The 13,570-nt window shown below is 44.0% G+C and overlaps 1 protein-coding gene across 1 annotated transcript in view; it reads right to left on the minus strand.

Annotated features, from left to right (window-relative positions):
- slit2 (slit homolog 2 (Drosophila)) overlaps positions 1-13,570 on the minus strand; it is a 503,804-nt gene that overhangs the window by 132,081 nt on the left and 358,153 nt on the right. Inside the window, exon 12 of the mRNA XM_068037597.1 lies at positions 1,530-1,601. Within this exon, the coding sequence (XP_067893698.1) occupies positions 1,530-1,601 (72 nt within the window). The remainder of the gene's footprint in view (positions 1-1,529; positions 1,602-13,570) is intronic.

The following is a 13,570-nucleotide window of genomic DNA, read 5'->3' on the forward strand; positions in this document are numbered from 1 at the left end:
CGATTGTAAAGTTCTACTTAACCTAAGGCGTGTGAGTGCCTCCCAGAACAAAAGTGTCCAGGTAACAATCCTCCACCCTGATGCCCCGCAATTCAGACTCCAGCTCAGCAACTCTCAGCCGAAGTTGCTCAAGCTGTAGTCACTGACCGCAGCTATGGTTGTCCGGGACGGCAGTGCATTCCACAGATTCCAACATGTTGCAACCAGACCTACCATGTCTGTCTAACCTTGTTTATTTATTTGTTTAGTTAATTAGTTATTAGTTAGCTAAAGTAATAGCAAGTTACAGCTTGGAGACAAAAGGACACTCACGAGCTACTGGAGGTGAAATAAGAACAAACAAAAGCAGCACCTCCTTTCTCCTCTGCACCGAATTCCTACTTCCACCAGATTCCCACCTTAGTACTCTGTCCACAAAGCACTCTATTCCCAGATCACTCTGTGCTCCCCGCTCTGTTCTACATGACTCTCATATGTTTTAACTAGGCCCAGTTGTTCTTTTCTAATTCTGAAGTGTTTCCAATGATGTTATGAGTGCTGCACTATCCAGTACAGAGCCTGTAGCCTAATACTGAAGCTGGAAAACAATTCTTCCCTCATGATTAAAACCACACAAACTCCTTTGAATAGTGATTATATAGAATTCCGAAAGACAACACATCCATTGGACTTGTTTTAACTCCTGGGTGGAAATGCAATAATGCAAGACATGTGCCCATCCGGGACTGGCAGCAGGAAGGCTCTGTGGACTTTTTTAACAGCCCAGCTGCACTCGCATGCTGCTTGCGATCTTCCCATCCAAAAGGGCTGGGCAGTCAGCAGGAAGCAGCTGTCAGAAGTTAAATTTGGGGCAGCAGGAGGTCACCACAGGGGACTCGGGGGTGTGGCCCCCAGCACAAGGTAAGTTCACTAGAAAGGGAATCCCAGTAGAGGGAGGTGGGAGGAAGACCAGGACAAGGGAGGCATAAGGTTTCCTGGGGGGCCCTGGTTCCTACTCTTCTTGGCCAAGAAGGAAACTAAAAAAAAAAAATCAGAAACGTATCTTTGCTGGGCCTCTTTTGATCCTGGCTCTTTTCCCAGCAGGTTTTATCGGGTGTGAAGGCATCACTGCTACCCCGTTCAAGCCTCAGATCTGACAACAAATCAGCCATCGTAGGCACACAATCTGCACATTGAAAGAGGACCCTGCCAGCTTGAGGTGGACATCTTTGCTGTCTACAATTTAAAATTGCAGTTGGCTAGATTGAGTTGGGAAAATAGTGGGTAACTCCCTTGTTCCATTTTAACTGTTCTCTCCACCTGGTTTCTGCCAAGCAGGGGAATTAAAATCAAGCCCATTACTAGTTTCAGGAATTGTAAAAATGTAACGATCATCAAATGTCACACAGATCTGAAACATTAACTCTGTTTTTCTCTCTACAGATGCTGCCTGACTTGCTGAGTATTTCCAGCATTTTCTGTTTCTGATTCGAGTGTCTTGTGTTTTTCTTCCCCAATCTGTTACACAGGAACTGGCTCAACATACTTACAGTAACTGCAGAGAGAAGAGTCCCTCGAAGAGGCCTTTAGGCAGTTCTGTGATTTTATTTCCATACAGCACACTGTGGGGGAAAAAAGGAGAAAACTGTCAGTCAAAACCTAGAAAGAAACAATGGTAGGATTTCTCAATTTGTTTTCCACACCTGGCATACACTTTCAAGATATCATTTGCGCCACACAGGTGCCAGGCAATGACCACCTCCAACAAGAGAGAATCTAACCATCTCCCCTTGACATTCAGTGGCATTACGATCGCTGAATCCCCACTATCAACATCCTGGGGGTTACCATTGACCAGAAACTGAACTGGAGTAGCCACATAAATACCGTGGCTACAAGAGCAGGTCAGAGGCTAGGAATTCTGTGGCGAGGAATTCACCTCCTGACTCCTCAAAGCCTGTCCACCATCTACAAGGCAAAAGTCAGGATTGTGATGGAATACTTTCCACTTGCCTGGATGGGTGCAGCTCCAACAACACTCAAGAAGCTCGACACCATCCAGGACAAAGCAGCTCGCTTGATTGGCATCCCATCCACAAACATTCACTCCCTCCACCACCAACGCACAGTGGCAGCAGTGTGTACCATCTACAAGATGCACTGCAGCAACGCACCAAGTCTCCTTAGACAGCATCTTCCAAACCCACAACCTCTACGACTTCGAAAGACAAGGGCAGAAAATGCATGGGAACGCCACCACCTGCAAGTTCCCCTCCAAGCCACACACGATCCTGACTTGGAACTATATTGCCGTTCCTTCACTGTCGCTGGGTCAAGATACTGGAACTCCCTTTCTAATAGCACTGTGGGTGTACCTAGCCCACATGGACTGCAGCGGTTCCAGAAGACAACTCACCACCACCTTCTCAAGGGCAATTAGGGATAGACAATAAATGCTGGCCTGGCCAGCGATGTCCACATCCCAGGAATGAATAAAAAATAATTCTCTTTGAAAATAATTATGGTGCTGTACATCAGCCTGAATCAGGAAACTATCAGACCATTATTTAAATTATTTAATGCATTTAAAAACAATATCATCAGATGTGGGCTTCACTGGTAGAGGCAAGGCTGGCATTTATCGTTCATCGTAAGTTGCCTTGAAAAATGGTGGAGAACCTTCTCTTGAACCACTGCAGTTCATATTCTTTGTAGCAGTCTGATATAACTAATTAGTTTACTAAGCTGGTTTGTGACTGTAGATATGAATAGGTCAGTCTGGGTAAGGACAGCAGTTTTATTGATATCATTTTTTCTTTATTTCCAAAATTTCTTTGAACCAAATTCAAATTTTGCAAACCGCCATGTGTTATGACCGAGGTGGGAGCAGTGCATTGTCTTTTCTAGAGGTCTCCACAGGTCACAACATACATTTTTTTTAATGTTTAACCAGTTACTGATGTGGTCAATCATGTACTCTATTCTTTATCCAAGAATAAAACACACCAACCATGTTTCTTTAATAAACAACAAAATTATCAGGTTATTATAAAACAAGACTTATCCAGTAACAAAGCAAAGCATTAACAGACAGATTGAAATATGAAAGTTCCCTTTTTAAATTCCCCACATACAAACTCGCACACACATTGAAAAAAACAGAAATTCTCTCTGCAGAGGTCTGTTACAAAAAAAAGGCAAAAAAGAATACTTTTGCTAAATACTTGCTAATTCTTGAAGAGAAAAAGAGAAGATATGGAAAGATGTCAGTTGTCCCTTTTTGGTCTGGCATTCCAAATATGCATAGACAGCTGTCACAGGGATTTTTCTACAGCAGTTCTTTTCAGGCATCATCGAGGATCAGTTTGGCTTTCCAGGAGAAATGCAGCATGAGGGTTTCGGCCAGGGTTTTCAGGAGAAATGCAGCATCTGTTTCTCTATTTCTTACACTTGATTCTCAGGAAGTTCTTAAAGAGATGGAAGAGGGTGAGCTGCTGATGGGTGCTCTCTTGGCTGGTTTTCTCCAACTGTCTTCAAAACAGTTCATACCCCAACACACTACCCAAAGCGAAACCAAAAACAATATCTCAACAGTCAAGCCTCCTGACTCCTATAAATCTTGACCTGTCGCTTCTCTGTAAACATCTTCCCTAGGTCACTAAAGTTTCTGTTGTTTATTGCTTGAAGCACATGACTTCCAGCAAGGTTGTTTTTAAACAACATCTCAGTGTCCTTTCAATGAACTGTCAACAACAAAGCAAAGTCCAGCTTCTATGAATCTTCAGCCTTCCAATGAATCTATCTCCACAATTTAAATACAAGTCCTCAAAAACATATACTTAACAAAAAATATAGGAGCAGTTTCATAATACATGGTAGGATTTGTGCTCACAATCTCTGGATTATTAGTCTAGACCTTTGGATTATTATTTCAGTAACAACATACGAACATATCACGACACTACTATAATCAGTAATGCTTTGGTCATGATTACTGCATTGAATCAAAGAATGGGGTCAGTTTAAAGAGAGATCTTTCTGCCAATGTAAACTGAACTGAAAACCTTAAAACATGCTATAACTACAAAGTCTCTCTCATATAGCCAAAACTGATATATTATCTGACAGACTCTCTCCAAACTGAAACTTGCAGTGTTATTTGACAGACAGGGCATTCTCAATTGTCTGCAAATTTCTTATTTTCCAGCTCCTTGCAAGTTTGCAATAGTGGGCTATTGGCTGAACAGTGCTAGTCACGCAGAAGGGTTCAAAGGAGTGTGGGATAGCGATGGGTAGCATTGAAACTTGTCAACTTTCTGTAAGTGTTCCAGGTACTGTATTGAAAAGAAACCAGTACAGAGTTGTGTATTGAATGTGATGCACGGGGAGCCCCTGTTTATAATAATCATTGCATTGTCTGGTTACCATTCCAAACTGTGGCTTTGTTCTGAAGGTTAAAGCAGCTTCAATCTGTTATCACAAAATCACAGAATTGTTACAGTGCAGGAGGAGGCCATCGGACCCATCGTGTCCATACCGGCTCTCTGAAAGAGCAATTCCCTCAGTTCTATTCCCCTGCCTACTCCCCGTAACCCTGCACATTCATCCTTTTCATATAACTGTCTAATTCCCTTTTGAATGCTTCAATTGAACCTGCCTCCACCACACTCTCAGGCAGTGCATTTCAGACCTTAACCACTTGCTGCGTGAAAAGGTTTTTCCTCATGTCACTTTTGCTTCTCTTACCAAATACTTTAAAATCTATGCTTTCTTGTTCTTGATCCTTTCACGGGTGGAACAGTTTATCTCTATCTACTCTGTCCAGACTCCTCATGATTTTGAATACCTCTATCAAATCACCTCTCAGCCTTCTCCAAGGAAAACAGTCCTAACTTCTCCAATCTATCTTCATAACTGAAGTTCCTCATCCCTGGAAACATTCTCGTGAATCTTTTCTGCACTCTCTCCAATGCCCTCACATCTTTCCTCAAGTGCGGCATCCAGAACTGGACGCAGTACTCCAGCTGAGGCCGAACTAGTGTCTTATAGAAGCTCAACATATCTTCCTTGCTCTTGTACTCTATGTCCCTATTAATAAAGCCCAGGATACTCTATGCTTTATTAACCGCTCTCGCAACCTGTCCTGCCACCTTCAATGAATTATGCACAGATACACCCATGTCCTTCTGCTCCTGCACCTGCTTTTGAATTGTACCCTTTATTTCATATTGTCTCACCATGTTCTTCCTATCAAAATGAATAACTTCACATTTCTCTGCATTGAACTTCATCTGCATCTGTCTGCCCATTCCACCAACTTGTCTATGTCCTTTTGAAGTTCTACATTATCCTCCTCACAGTTCGCAATTCTTCCAAGTTTCGTATCATCTGCAAACTTTGAAATTGTGCCCTGTACACCAAAGTCTAGGTCATTAATATATATCAAGAAAAGCAAGGGTCCCAACACTGATCCCTGGGGAACTCCGCTACAGACCTCCCTCCAGCCCCTAAAACATCCATTAACCGCTACTTTTTGTTTCCCGTCACTGAGCCAATTCCGTATCCATGTTGCTACTGTCCCTTTTATTCCATGAGCTATAACCTTGCTCACAAGTCTGTTGTGTGGCACTGTATCAAATGCCTTTTGAAAATCCATGTACACCACATCAATAGCATTGCCCTCATCAACCAACTCTGTTGCCTCCTCAAGAAACTCCAGCAAGTTAGTTAAACATGATTTTCCCTGAAGAAATCCATGCTGGCTATCCTTAACTAACCTGCATTTGTCCAAATGACTATGAAATTTGTCCCAAGTTACTTTTTCTAGAAGTTTCCCCACCACCGAAGTTAAATTGACTGGCCTGTAGTTGCTGGGCTTATCTTTACACCCTTTTTTGAAAAAGGGTATAACATTTGCAATTTTCCAGTCCTCTGGAATCACCCCTAAGTCAAAGGAAGACAGAAAAACTATGGTCAATGCCTCCGCGATTTCCACCCTTACTTCCCACAGTATCCTTGGATGCATCTCATTCGGTCCTGGTGCTTTATTCACTTTAAGTATAGAAAGCCTATCTAATACGTCCTCTTTATCAATTTTAAACCCTTCTAGTATCTGAATTACCTCCTCTTTCACCATTGCCTGGGTTGCATCTTCTTCCTTGGTAAAGCAGATGCAAAGTATTGATTTCCTACCTCAGCTGAACCCTTTGCCTCCATGTGTAAATCTCCTTTATGATCACTAATTGGCCCCACACCTCCTTTTACCACCCTTTTGCCATTTACATGTCTACAGAAAACTTTGAGATTTCCTTTAATGCCAGCTGCCAGTCTCTTTTCATGCTCTCTCTTTGCTTCTCTTACTTGCTTTCTCACTTCCCCTCTAGACTTTCTTTATTCAGCCTGGTTCTCAATAGTATTTTCTACCTGGCATCTGTCATAATCACACTTTTTCTTCTTTATCTTAATCTCTACCTCTTGTGTCTTCCAGAGAGCTCTGAATTTGTTTGCCCAACCTTACCTCTTCGAGGGAACATACCTTGACTGTGCCCGAACTATCTCTTCTGTGAAGGTTGCCCATTGTTCAGCTACTGCTTTTCATTCCAACTTTTGACTCAAATTTATTCGCCCCAGCTCCATTCTTACCCCATTGAAGTTGGCTTTCCCCATGTTAATTATTCTTACTCCTTGTCCTTTTCCATAGTCAGCCTAAACTTTATGAAACAATGATCACTGATCCCTAAATGCTCTCCTACTGATACCTATCCACTTGGCCCACCTCCTTCCCAAGAACCAGGTCCAGCAGTGCATCCTTACTCGTTGGACTCGCAACATACTGCTGTGGAACATTTTCCTGAACACACTCTAGGAACTCTTGCCCCTCACTGCCCTTGACACTACTACTATTCCAGTCTATATTTGGAAAATTAAAGTCCCCCATTATAACTACCCTATCGTTTTTGCACAGTGGCGCAGTGGTTAGCACCGTAGCCTCACAGCTCCAGCGACCCGGGTTCAATTCTGGGTACTGCCTGTGTGGAGTTTGCAAGTTCTCCCTGTGTCTGCGTGGGTTTTCTCCGGGTGCTCCGGTTTCCTCCCACAAGCCAAAAGACTTGCAGGTTGATAGGTAAATTGGCCATTATAAATTGCCCTAGTATAGGTAGGTGGTAGGGGAATATAGGAACAGGTGAGGATGTGGTAGGAATATGGGATTAGTGTAAGATTAGTATAAATGGGTGGTTAATGGTCGGCACAGACTCGGTGGGCCGAAGGGCCTGTTTCAGTGCTGTATCTCTAAATCTAAAAAAATCTAAATCTCTGTAATTTCCTTGCAAATTTGTTCCTCCACGTCCTTCCCACTAGCTGGTGGCCTATAGACAACACTGAGCAATGTAACTACAAATTGAACAAATTAGCATTGAAAGGGAGGAGGTATTAGCGGTTTTAGCGGGGTTAAAAGAGGATAATTCCCCAGGCCCAGATGAGATGTATCAAGGCTGCTATTTGAGGCAAGAGAGAAGATTGCAGGAGCTCTGACACAAATTTTCAAATCCTCTCTGGCCACAGCAGAGGTGCCAGAGGACTGGAGGACAGCGAATGTGGTACCATTATTCAAGAAGGGTAGTTGGGATAAACCAGGTAATTACAGGCCAGTGAGTCTAACATCAGTGGTAGGGAAACTATTGGAAAAAATTCTGAGGGACAGGATTAATCCACTTGGAGAGGCCATATTAATTAAGGATAGTCAACATGGCTTTGTTAGGGGGAGATCATGTCTAACAAATTTGATTGAATTTTTCGAGGAGGTGACTAGATGTGTAGATGAGGGTAAAGCAGTTGATGTAGTCTACATGGACTTCAGTAAGGCTTTTGATAAGGTCCCACATGGGAGATTGGTTAAGAAGGTAAGAGCCCATGGGATCCAGGGTAATTTGACAAATTGGATCCAAAATTGGCTTAGTGGCAGGAGGCAGAGGGTGATGGTCGAGGGTTGCTTTTGCGATTGGAAGCCTGTGACCAGTGGTGTACCACAGGGATCGGTGCTGGGACCCTTGCTGTTTGTAGTGTACATTAATGATTTAGACATGAATATAGGAGGTATGATCAGTAAGTTCGCAGATGACATGAAAATTGGTGGTGTCGTAAATAGTGAGGAGGAAAGCCTTAGGTTACAGGACGATATAGATGGGCTGGAAAGATGGGCAGAGCAGTGGCAAATGGAACTTAATCCTGAGAAGTGTGAGGTGATGCATTTTGGGAAGACTAACAAGGCAAAGGAATATACAGTGGATGGTAGGACCCTAGGAAGTACAGAGGGTCAGAGTGACCTTGGTGTACTTGTCCATAGTTCACTGAAGGCAGCAGCACAGGTAGATAAGGTGGTTAGGAAGGCATATGGGATACTTGCCTTTATTAGCTGAGGCATAGAATATAAGAGCAGGGAGGTGAAAATGGAACTGTATAAAATGCCAGTTAGGCCACAGCTGGAGTACTGTGTACAGTTCCAGTCGCCACACTATAGGAAGGATGTGATTGCACTGGAGAGGGTGCAGAGGAGATTCACCAGGATGTTGCCTAGGCTGGAGCATTTCAGCTATGAAGAGAGACTGGATAGGCTAGGGTTGTTTTCCTTAGAGCAGAGAAGGCTGAGGGGGGACCTAATTGAGGTGTCCAAAATTATGAGGGGCATAGATAGCGTAGATAGGAAGAAACTTTTTCCCTTAGTGGAGGGGTCAATAACCAGGGGACATAGATTTAAGGTAAGAGGCAGGTTTAGAGGGGATTTGAGGAAACAAAATTTCACCCAGAGGGTGGTTGGAATCTGGAACGCACTGTCTGAAGGGGTGGTAGAGGCAGGAACCTTCACAACATTTAAGAAGTATTTAGATGAGCACTTGAAATGTCATAGAATACAAGGCTACGGGTCAAGTGCTGGAAAATGGGATTAGAATAGATAGGCTTGATGGTCGGCGTGGACACAGTGGGCCGAAGGGCCTGTTTCTGTGCTGTATCACTCTATGATTCTATGACTAACTGCATCTTTTTCGTTCCTTAGCTCGAGCCAAATTGATTCTGTCCTCGATCCCTCCGGGACATCCTTTTTCTCCAGCACTGCACTGCTCTCCTTAATCAATACCCCAACCCCTCCTGCGTTTTTCCCTTTTCTATCTTTCGTATCCACGAATATTTAATACCCAGTCCTGCTCTTCTTTGAGTCAGGTCTCTGTTATAGCCACAACAATATATTTCCACATGGCAATCTGCCCCTGTCTCTCACCAATCTTATTAACCACACTTTGTGCATTCACATATATGCACATTAGCCCTGATCCAGACTTTATTACTTTCTCCCTTACTTTGACCCCACCTAATAACTTAGTATTCCCTACTCTAGTACTATCTATCTCTCTCAGTATTCTGTGCACCTTGGTATTCCTTTCTGACATTTGCTCCTGGTTCCCACACCCCTGACAAGTTACCAGTTTTGCTTCCCTCCAATTTGAGCACCCTCAGGTTTCCATTCCCCTGCCAATCTAGTTTAAACCCTCCCTCACAGCACTAGCAAATCTCCTTGCGAGGATATTAGTCTCAGTCCTGCTAAGATGCAACCTGCCCATCTTGTACAGGTCCCACCTGCCCCAGAAACGGTCCCAATTCTTCAGAAATCTGATGACTTCCCTCCTACACAAGTTCTCCAGCCTCTTGTTCAATCACTCAATTCTTCTATTCCTTTGCTCACTCGCAAGTGGGACTAGGAGTAGTCCTGAGAGTACTGCTTTTGAGGTCCTGCTTTTTAATCTCCTTCCTAGCTCCCTAAAACCTGCCTTCAGGACCTCATGCCCCTTCCTACCTATGTCATTTGGTGCCAATGTGGACCACGACCTCTGGCTGTTCACCCTCCCCCAGAAGAATATCCTGTAGCTGCTCCATGACATCCTTGACCCTGGCACCAGGGAGGCAACATACCATCCTGGAGTCATGTCTATGGCCGCAGAAAAGCCTGTCTGTTCCCCCAACTAATATCACTACTGCTCTTCCACTCTTCTTTCTCCCCTCCTCTGCAGCTGAGCCACCTGTGGTGCCACAAACTTGGCTCTGACTACACTCTTCAGAGGAACCATTATCCTCACCAGTATCCAAAATGGAAAACTGATTAGTGAGTGAGATCATCTCAGGAGACTCCTGCACTACCTGCCCAGTCCTCTTGGACTGCCTGACGGTCACCCATTCCCTATCTGCCTGCATGCTCCTAACCTGTGGTGTGACCACCTCCCTAAACGTGCTATCCACTTAATTCTCTGCCTCGCGGATGCACCACAGTGATTCCAGCCGCTGCTCGAGTTCTGAAACCTGGAGCTCAAGCTTCTGCAACTGGTGACACTTCCTGCTGATGTGTTTGTCTAGGACTCAACTTCCCACATGCCGCAGGCTGTACAGTACACTCGGCCGAGCTGCCCTGCCATACCGTAACTTTACAGATTATTTATTATAAGTAGAATAGCTTACCAGTTACTCAACAACCAGCTTCTTCCACTGTACTGAAGCAAGAACAAAATGCTGGAGGGTTAAAACAAGCAGAAAAAAAGCAGCACCTCCTCTCCCTTTCACTGAACTCCTGACTCACCAAACCCGTATATCCATACTCTGCTTGCGATCTGCACACCGTTTTTGTGTTTTACTTTTGTTTTTTCAGCTCAACTTTCAGATTCAATTTCAAATATTGGAGCTTTGAAGACTACATGGGATGGCATTAAGCTTTATAGTCTACATGTAATGATATTATGTTTGGTGCTTGAATTTTGTGGATCTAGTGTTTTGGAAAAGCTGTTCTTTTTGTACTGCTACTTTATTGGTAGTGTCATGCAGGCCCCCACCCGCCAAGAATGAGGCATATTAATTTCTCCCCATGGACATTAAATTTCAAATTGTTGCTGGGAAGAAGCGGCGGCCTATTACAAGGGCTGCCAGACTGGCTGGAAATACATTTTTGCATATTGACAGATGGTACTTGAAAAGACAAAGAGGCTATTCCCTGCTCCAATTTAACCCACAATGGACCTTTGATCTAAAGGCCTGCTATCTGACCCGAACCTGACGGGACCCAACGACATGTGTTGGGTTCGGGTCGGGTTGGGCCCCTCTTCCGGGTCCGGCTTTCGGGCTCGGGTCGGGTCGGGCCGGACACGCACAGTATGTGCTCTGCTGGTAAGTACTGAAATTAAAAAACTTACCTGAGCTGGGAGTCCGGGACGAAACTGAGTCTGCGCAGTGAGTGAGTGACATCACTATGATGACATCACGCACACGCTGCAGCTTCCTGAAGTTTCGAGTCGGAAGGCAAGTAAAGGGACGGTCAGGTCGGGCTTGGGTCAGGTTGGGTTGAGTCGGGGTCAGATTCGGGTCGGGCTTGGGGCAAAATCGAAGGGACTGGGGCCGGGCCGGGCTCGGGTCTGCTGTGGTTTGGTCGGGTTTGGGTCGGGTTCTTTTTCCCAACCTGAGCAGGCCTTTACTTTGATCATCAGGTATTGTGTGTAGAGGAGACATTCCAAGGTCTGCTAGGACAAGACAATCCACAAGGGCCAGGACTGATTAGGCCAGCTGGTCACATGACTAACTGGCTGCTGCAGGTTGTTTTGAACTCGCCACAGATAATTTGAACTCAGAAAGCTGTTTGCTTCTGGACTGAGAAGACCTCCCTTCTGCCTGCTCCCATCTCATTCACATGGAACTCCAAAACCCACTGAAGACACATGAATCCCAAGAGAGAACGGTCTCCTACACTGAACAAGGTTTAAGAAGAATACTAGACCCCAAAGAAAAGCAAGACTACCTACAATCAAGGACTCTACACTGAGCTCGAAGCACAGTAACAAACCCTCTTCAGAGATTGCCTCAAACTTTTTCACTTTATTTTTCTTCTGCTCTTTTCTGTCCCTATTTACATGTATCGCGTATGCATGCTAGCGTGGGCGCGTCGTGTATCCTTAGGCGTTAACCAAATTAGAGTCTAAGTTTTAATAAATTTCACCTTTCTTCTTTAAACCTAAGAAAGCCTGTTTGTGCTCATTTCTTTTCCTTATAATTGGAAAGTGGTGAACAAGGATTCACCAAGGAAGAGCTCAAAACATGGTGTGTTTAAAATAAAACCCTGTTACAGTAAGACCAGGTGAAGGCTGAAAGGGACCCCGAGACACCTTTCTCACCTGTCGTAACAGTAGACATTGATCTATCTTGATCTGCTCACATGAGCAACTTGAGACAAATTAAATGGAATATGGATTTACACCTTATATATGGCCTCCAAAGCTCCATGCTACCCACTTACGCAGCTCACAAAAACAAAAGCTCTGGCCTGAACGGCAGTGTCTTACAACTTTCCGATACAATCTAAACTGCAGTGTCACACAATACAGCACAATCTCTCTCTCTCCTAGATGCTCCAGTCTATTTTAACCATCCCAATTTAGCTGGAGCCTAATCACTGCAAGTCACCAGTGGAAGTAACACAATCCCAATTAGCAACTTCTCTCCATTGAGCAGAAGCTGTCAGTACTGATGAAAATAGGTGGGAGCAATCAATTAGACACCTGAAAAAGGGTCCCTTTTTAAGGAATGCCTCACTACCACAACCCACGAGGTCAGTATATTTCATTGAAGCAAATAATAACCATGCTGAGTAATCTATCAAGAGAAAACTGGCAAATCAATAAAAATAATCTTTTCTTTCAATAGAAAGCATCCTAAAATGGTTGGAGTGGCCTTGAAGATTAGATCTGTGATATTACCATTAGTTTGTAAAGGAGGATGTCATTTACCTAAGGTTAGGCAGCCAGTTGTCACTTCAGAGTTGATGGGCCTTTGCACACAACAAAAATGTTGGCCCTTGTTTTTTGGTAAACAAACAGTAATTTGCAGAGCTTGTCGGCTATGTGTTGGGATAGGCCACATATTACAGGCAATGGATAACAAACAAAAATAAATATTAAAGGCAGCAGTTGGTCTCCAGGGTTGTTTACAGTTTGCTTTTTGCGTGTGTCGATGACATTAACTTTCACAGAACATCAAAGTGGCTGTTTGCAGTCCCTGTGAGACTTTTGCTGAAGGAAATGTCGGTATGCAAACCACATCCGTCTTAGTCTTGCCTCATTAATGCAATTTTGTCAGTAATCTCGATAGAAATAATTTTCAGTTCTTGCAATAAAACCCAAACATAATTTAACAATGTGGGAACTAAACATTTTGTGCTTTTTTAATATCAAAACCATATGTAGTTTGAATTGATGTATTTTTGGCTTATTGTGCAGCTTCCAGGGCTCTCCATGGCCTAAGGTAGGTCTGCATTCTCGGTGACGAAAGTGTTGGTGAATGGTGCTCATCAGGCAGTAAAGGGTTCAAAGTAGTGTGGGATAGCAATGGGTCGCATTTAAACTTGCTGCCTTTCTGGAAATTTTCCAGGTACTGTACTGAGAGAGCGCAAGGAGACAGCCAACCGTGTGACAGCCCTGACAACCAATTTTATCTGCAGCACCTGTGGAAGAGTCTGTCACTCTAGAATTGGCCTTTATAGCCACTCCAGGCGCTGCTTCACAAACCA

The sequence above is a fragment of the Heterodontus francisci genome, chromosome 1 (genome assembly GCF_036365525.1).
Source record: "Heterodontus francisci isolate sHetFra1 chromosome 1, sHetFra1.hap1, whole genome shotgun sequence".
Lineage (NCBI taxonomy): Eukaryota > Metazoa > Chordata > Chondrichthyes > Heterodontiformes > Heterodontidae > Heterodontus > Heterodontus francisci.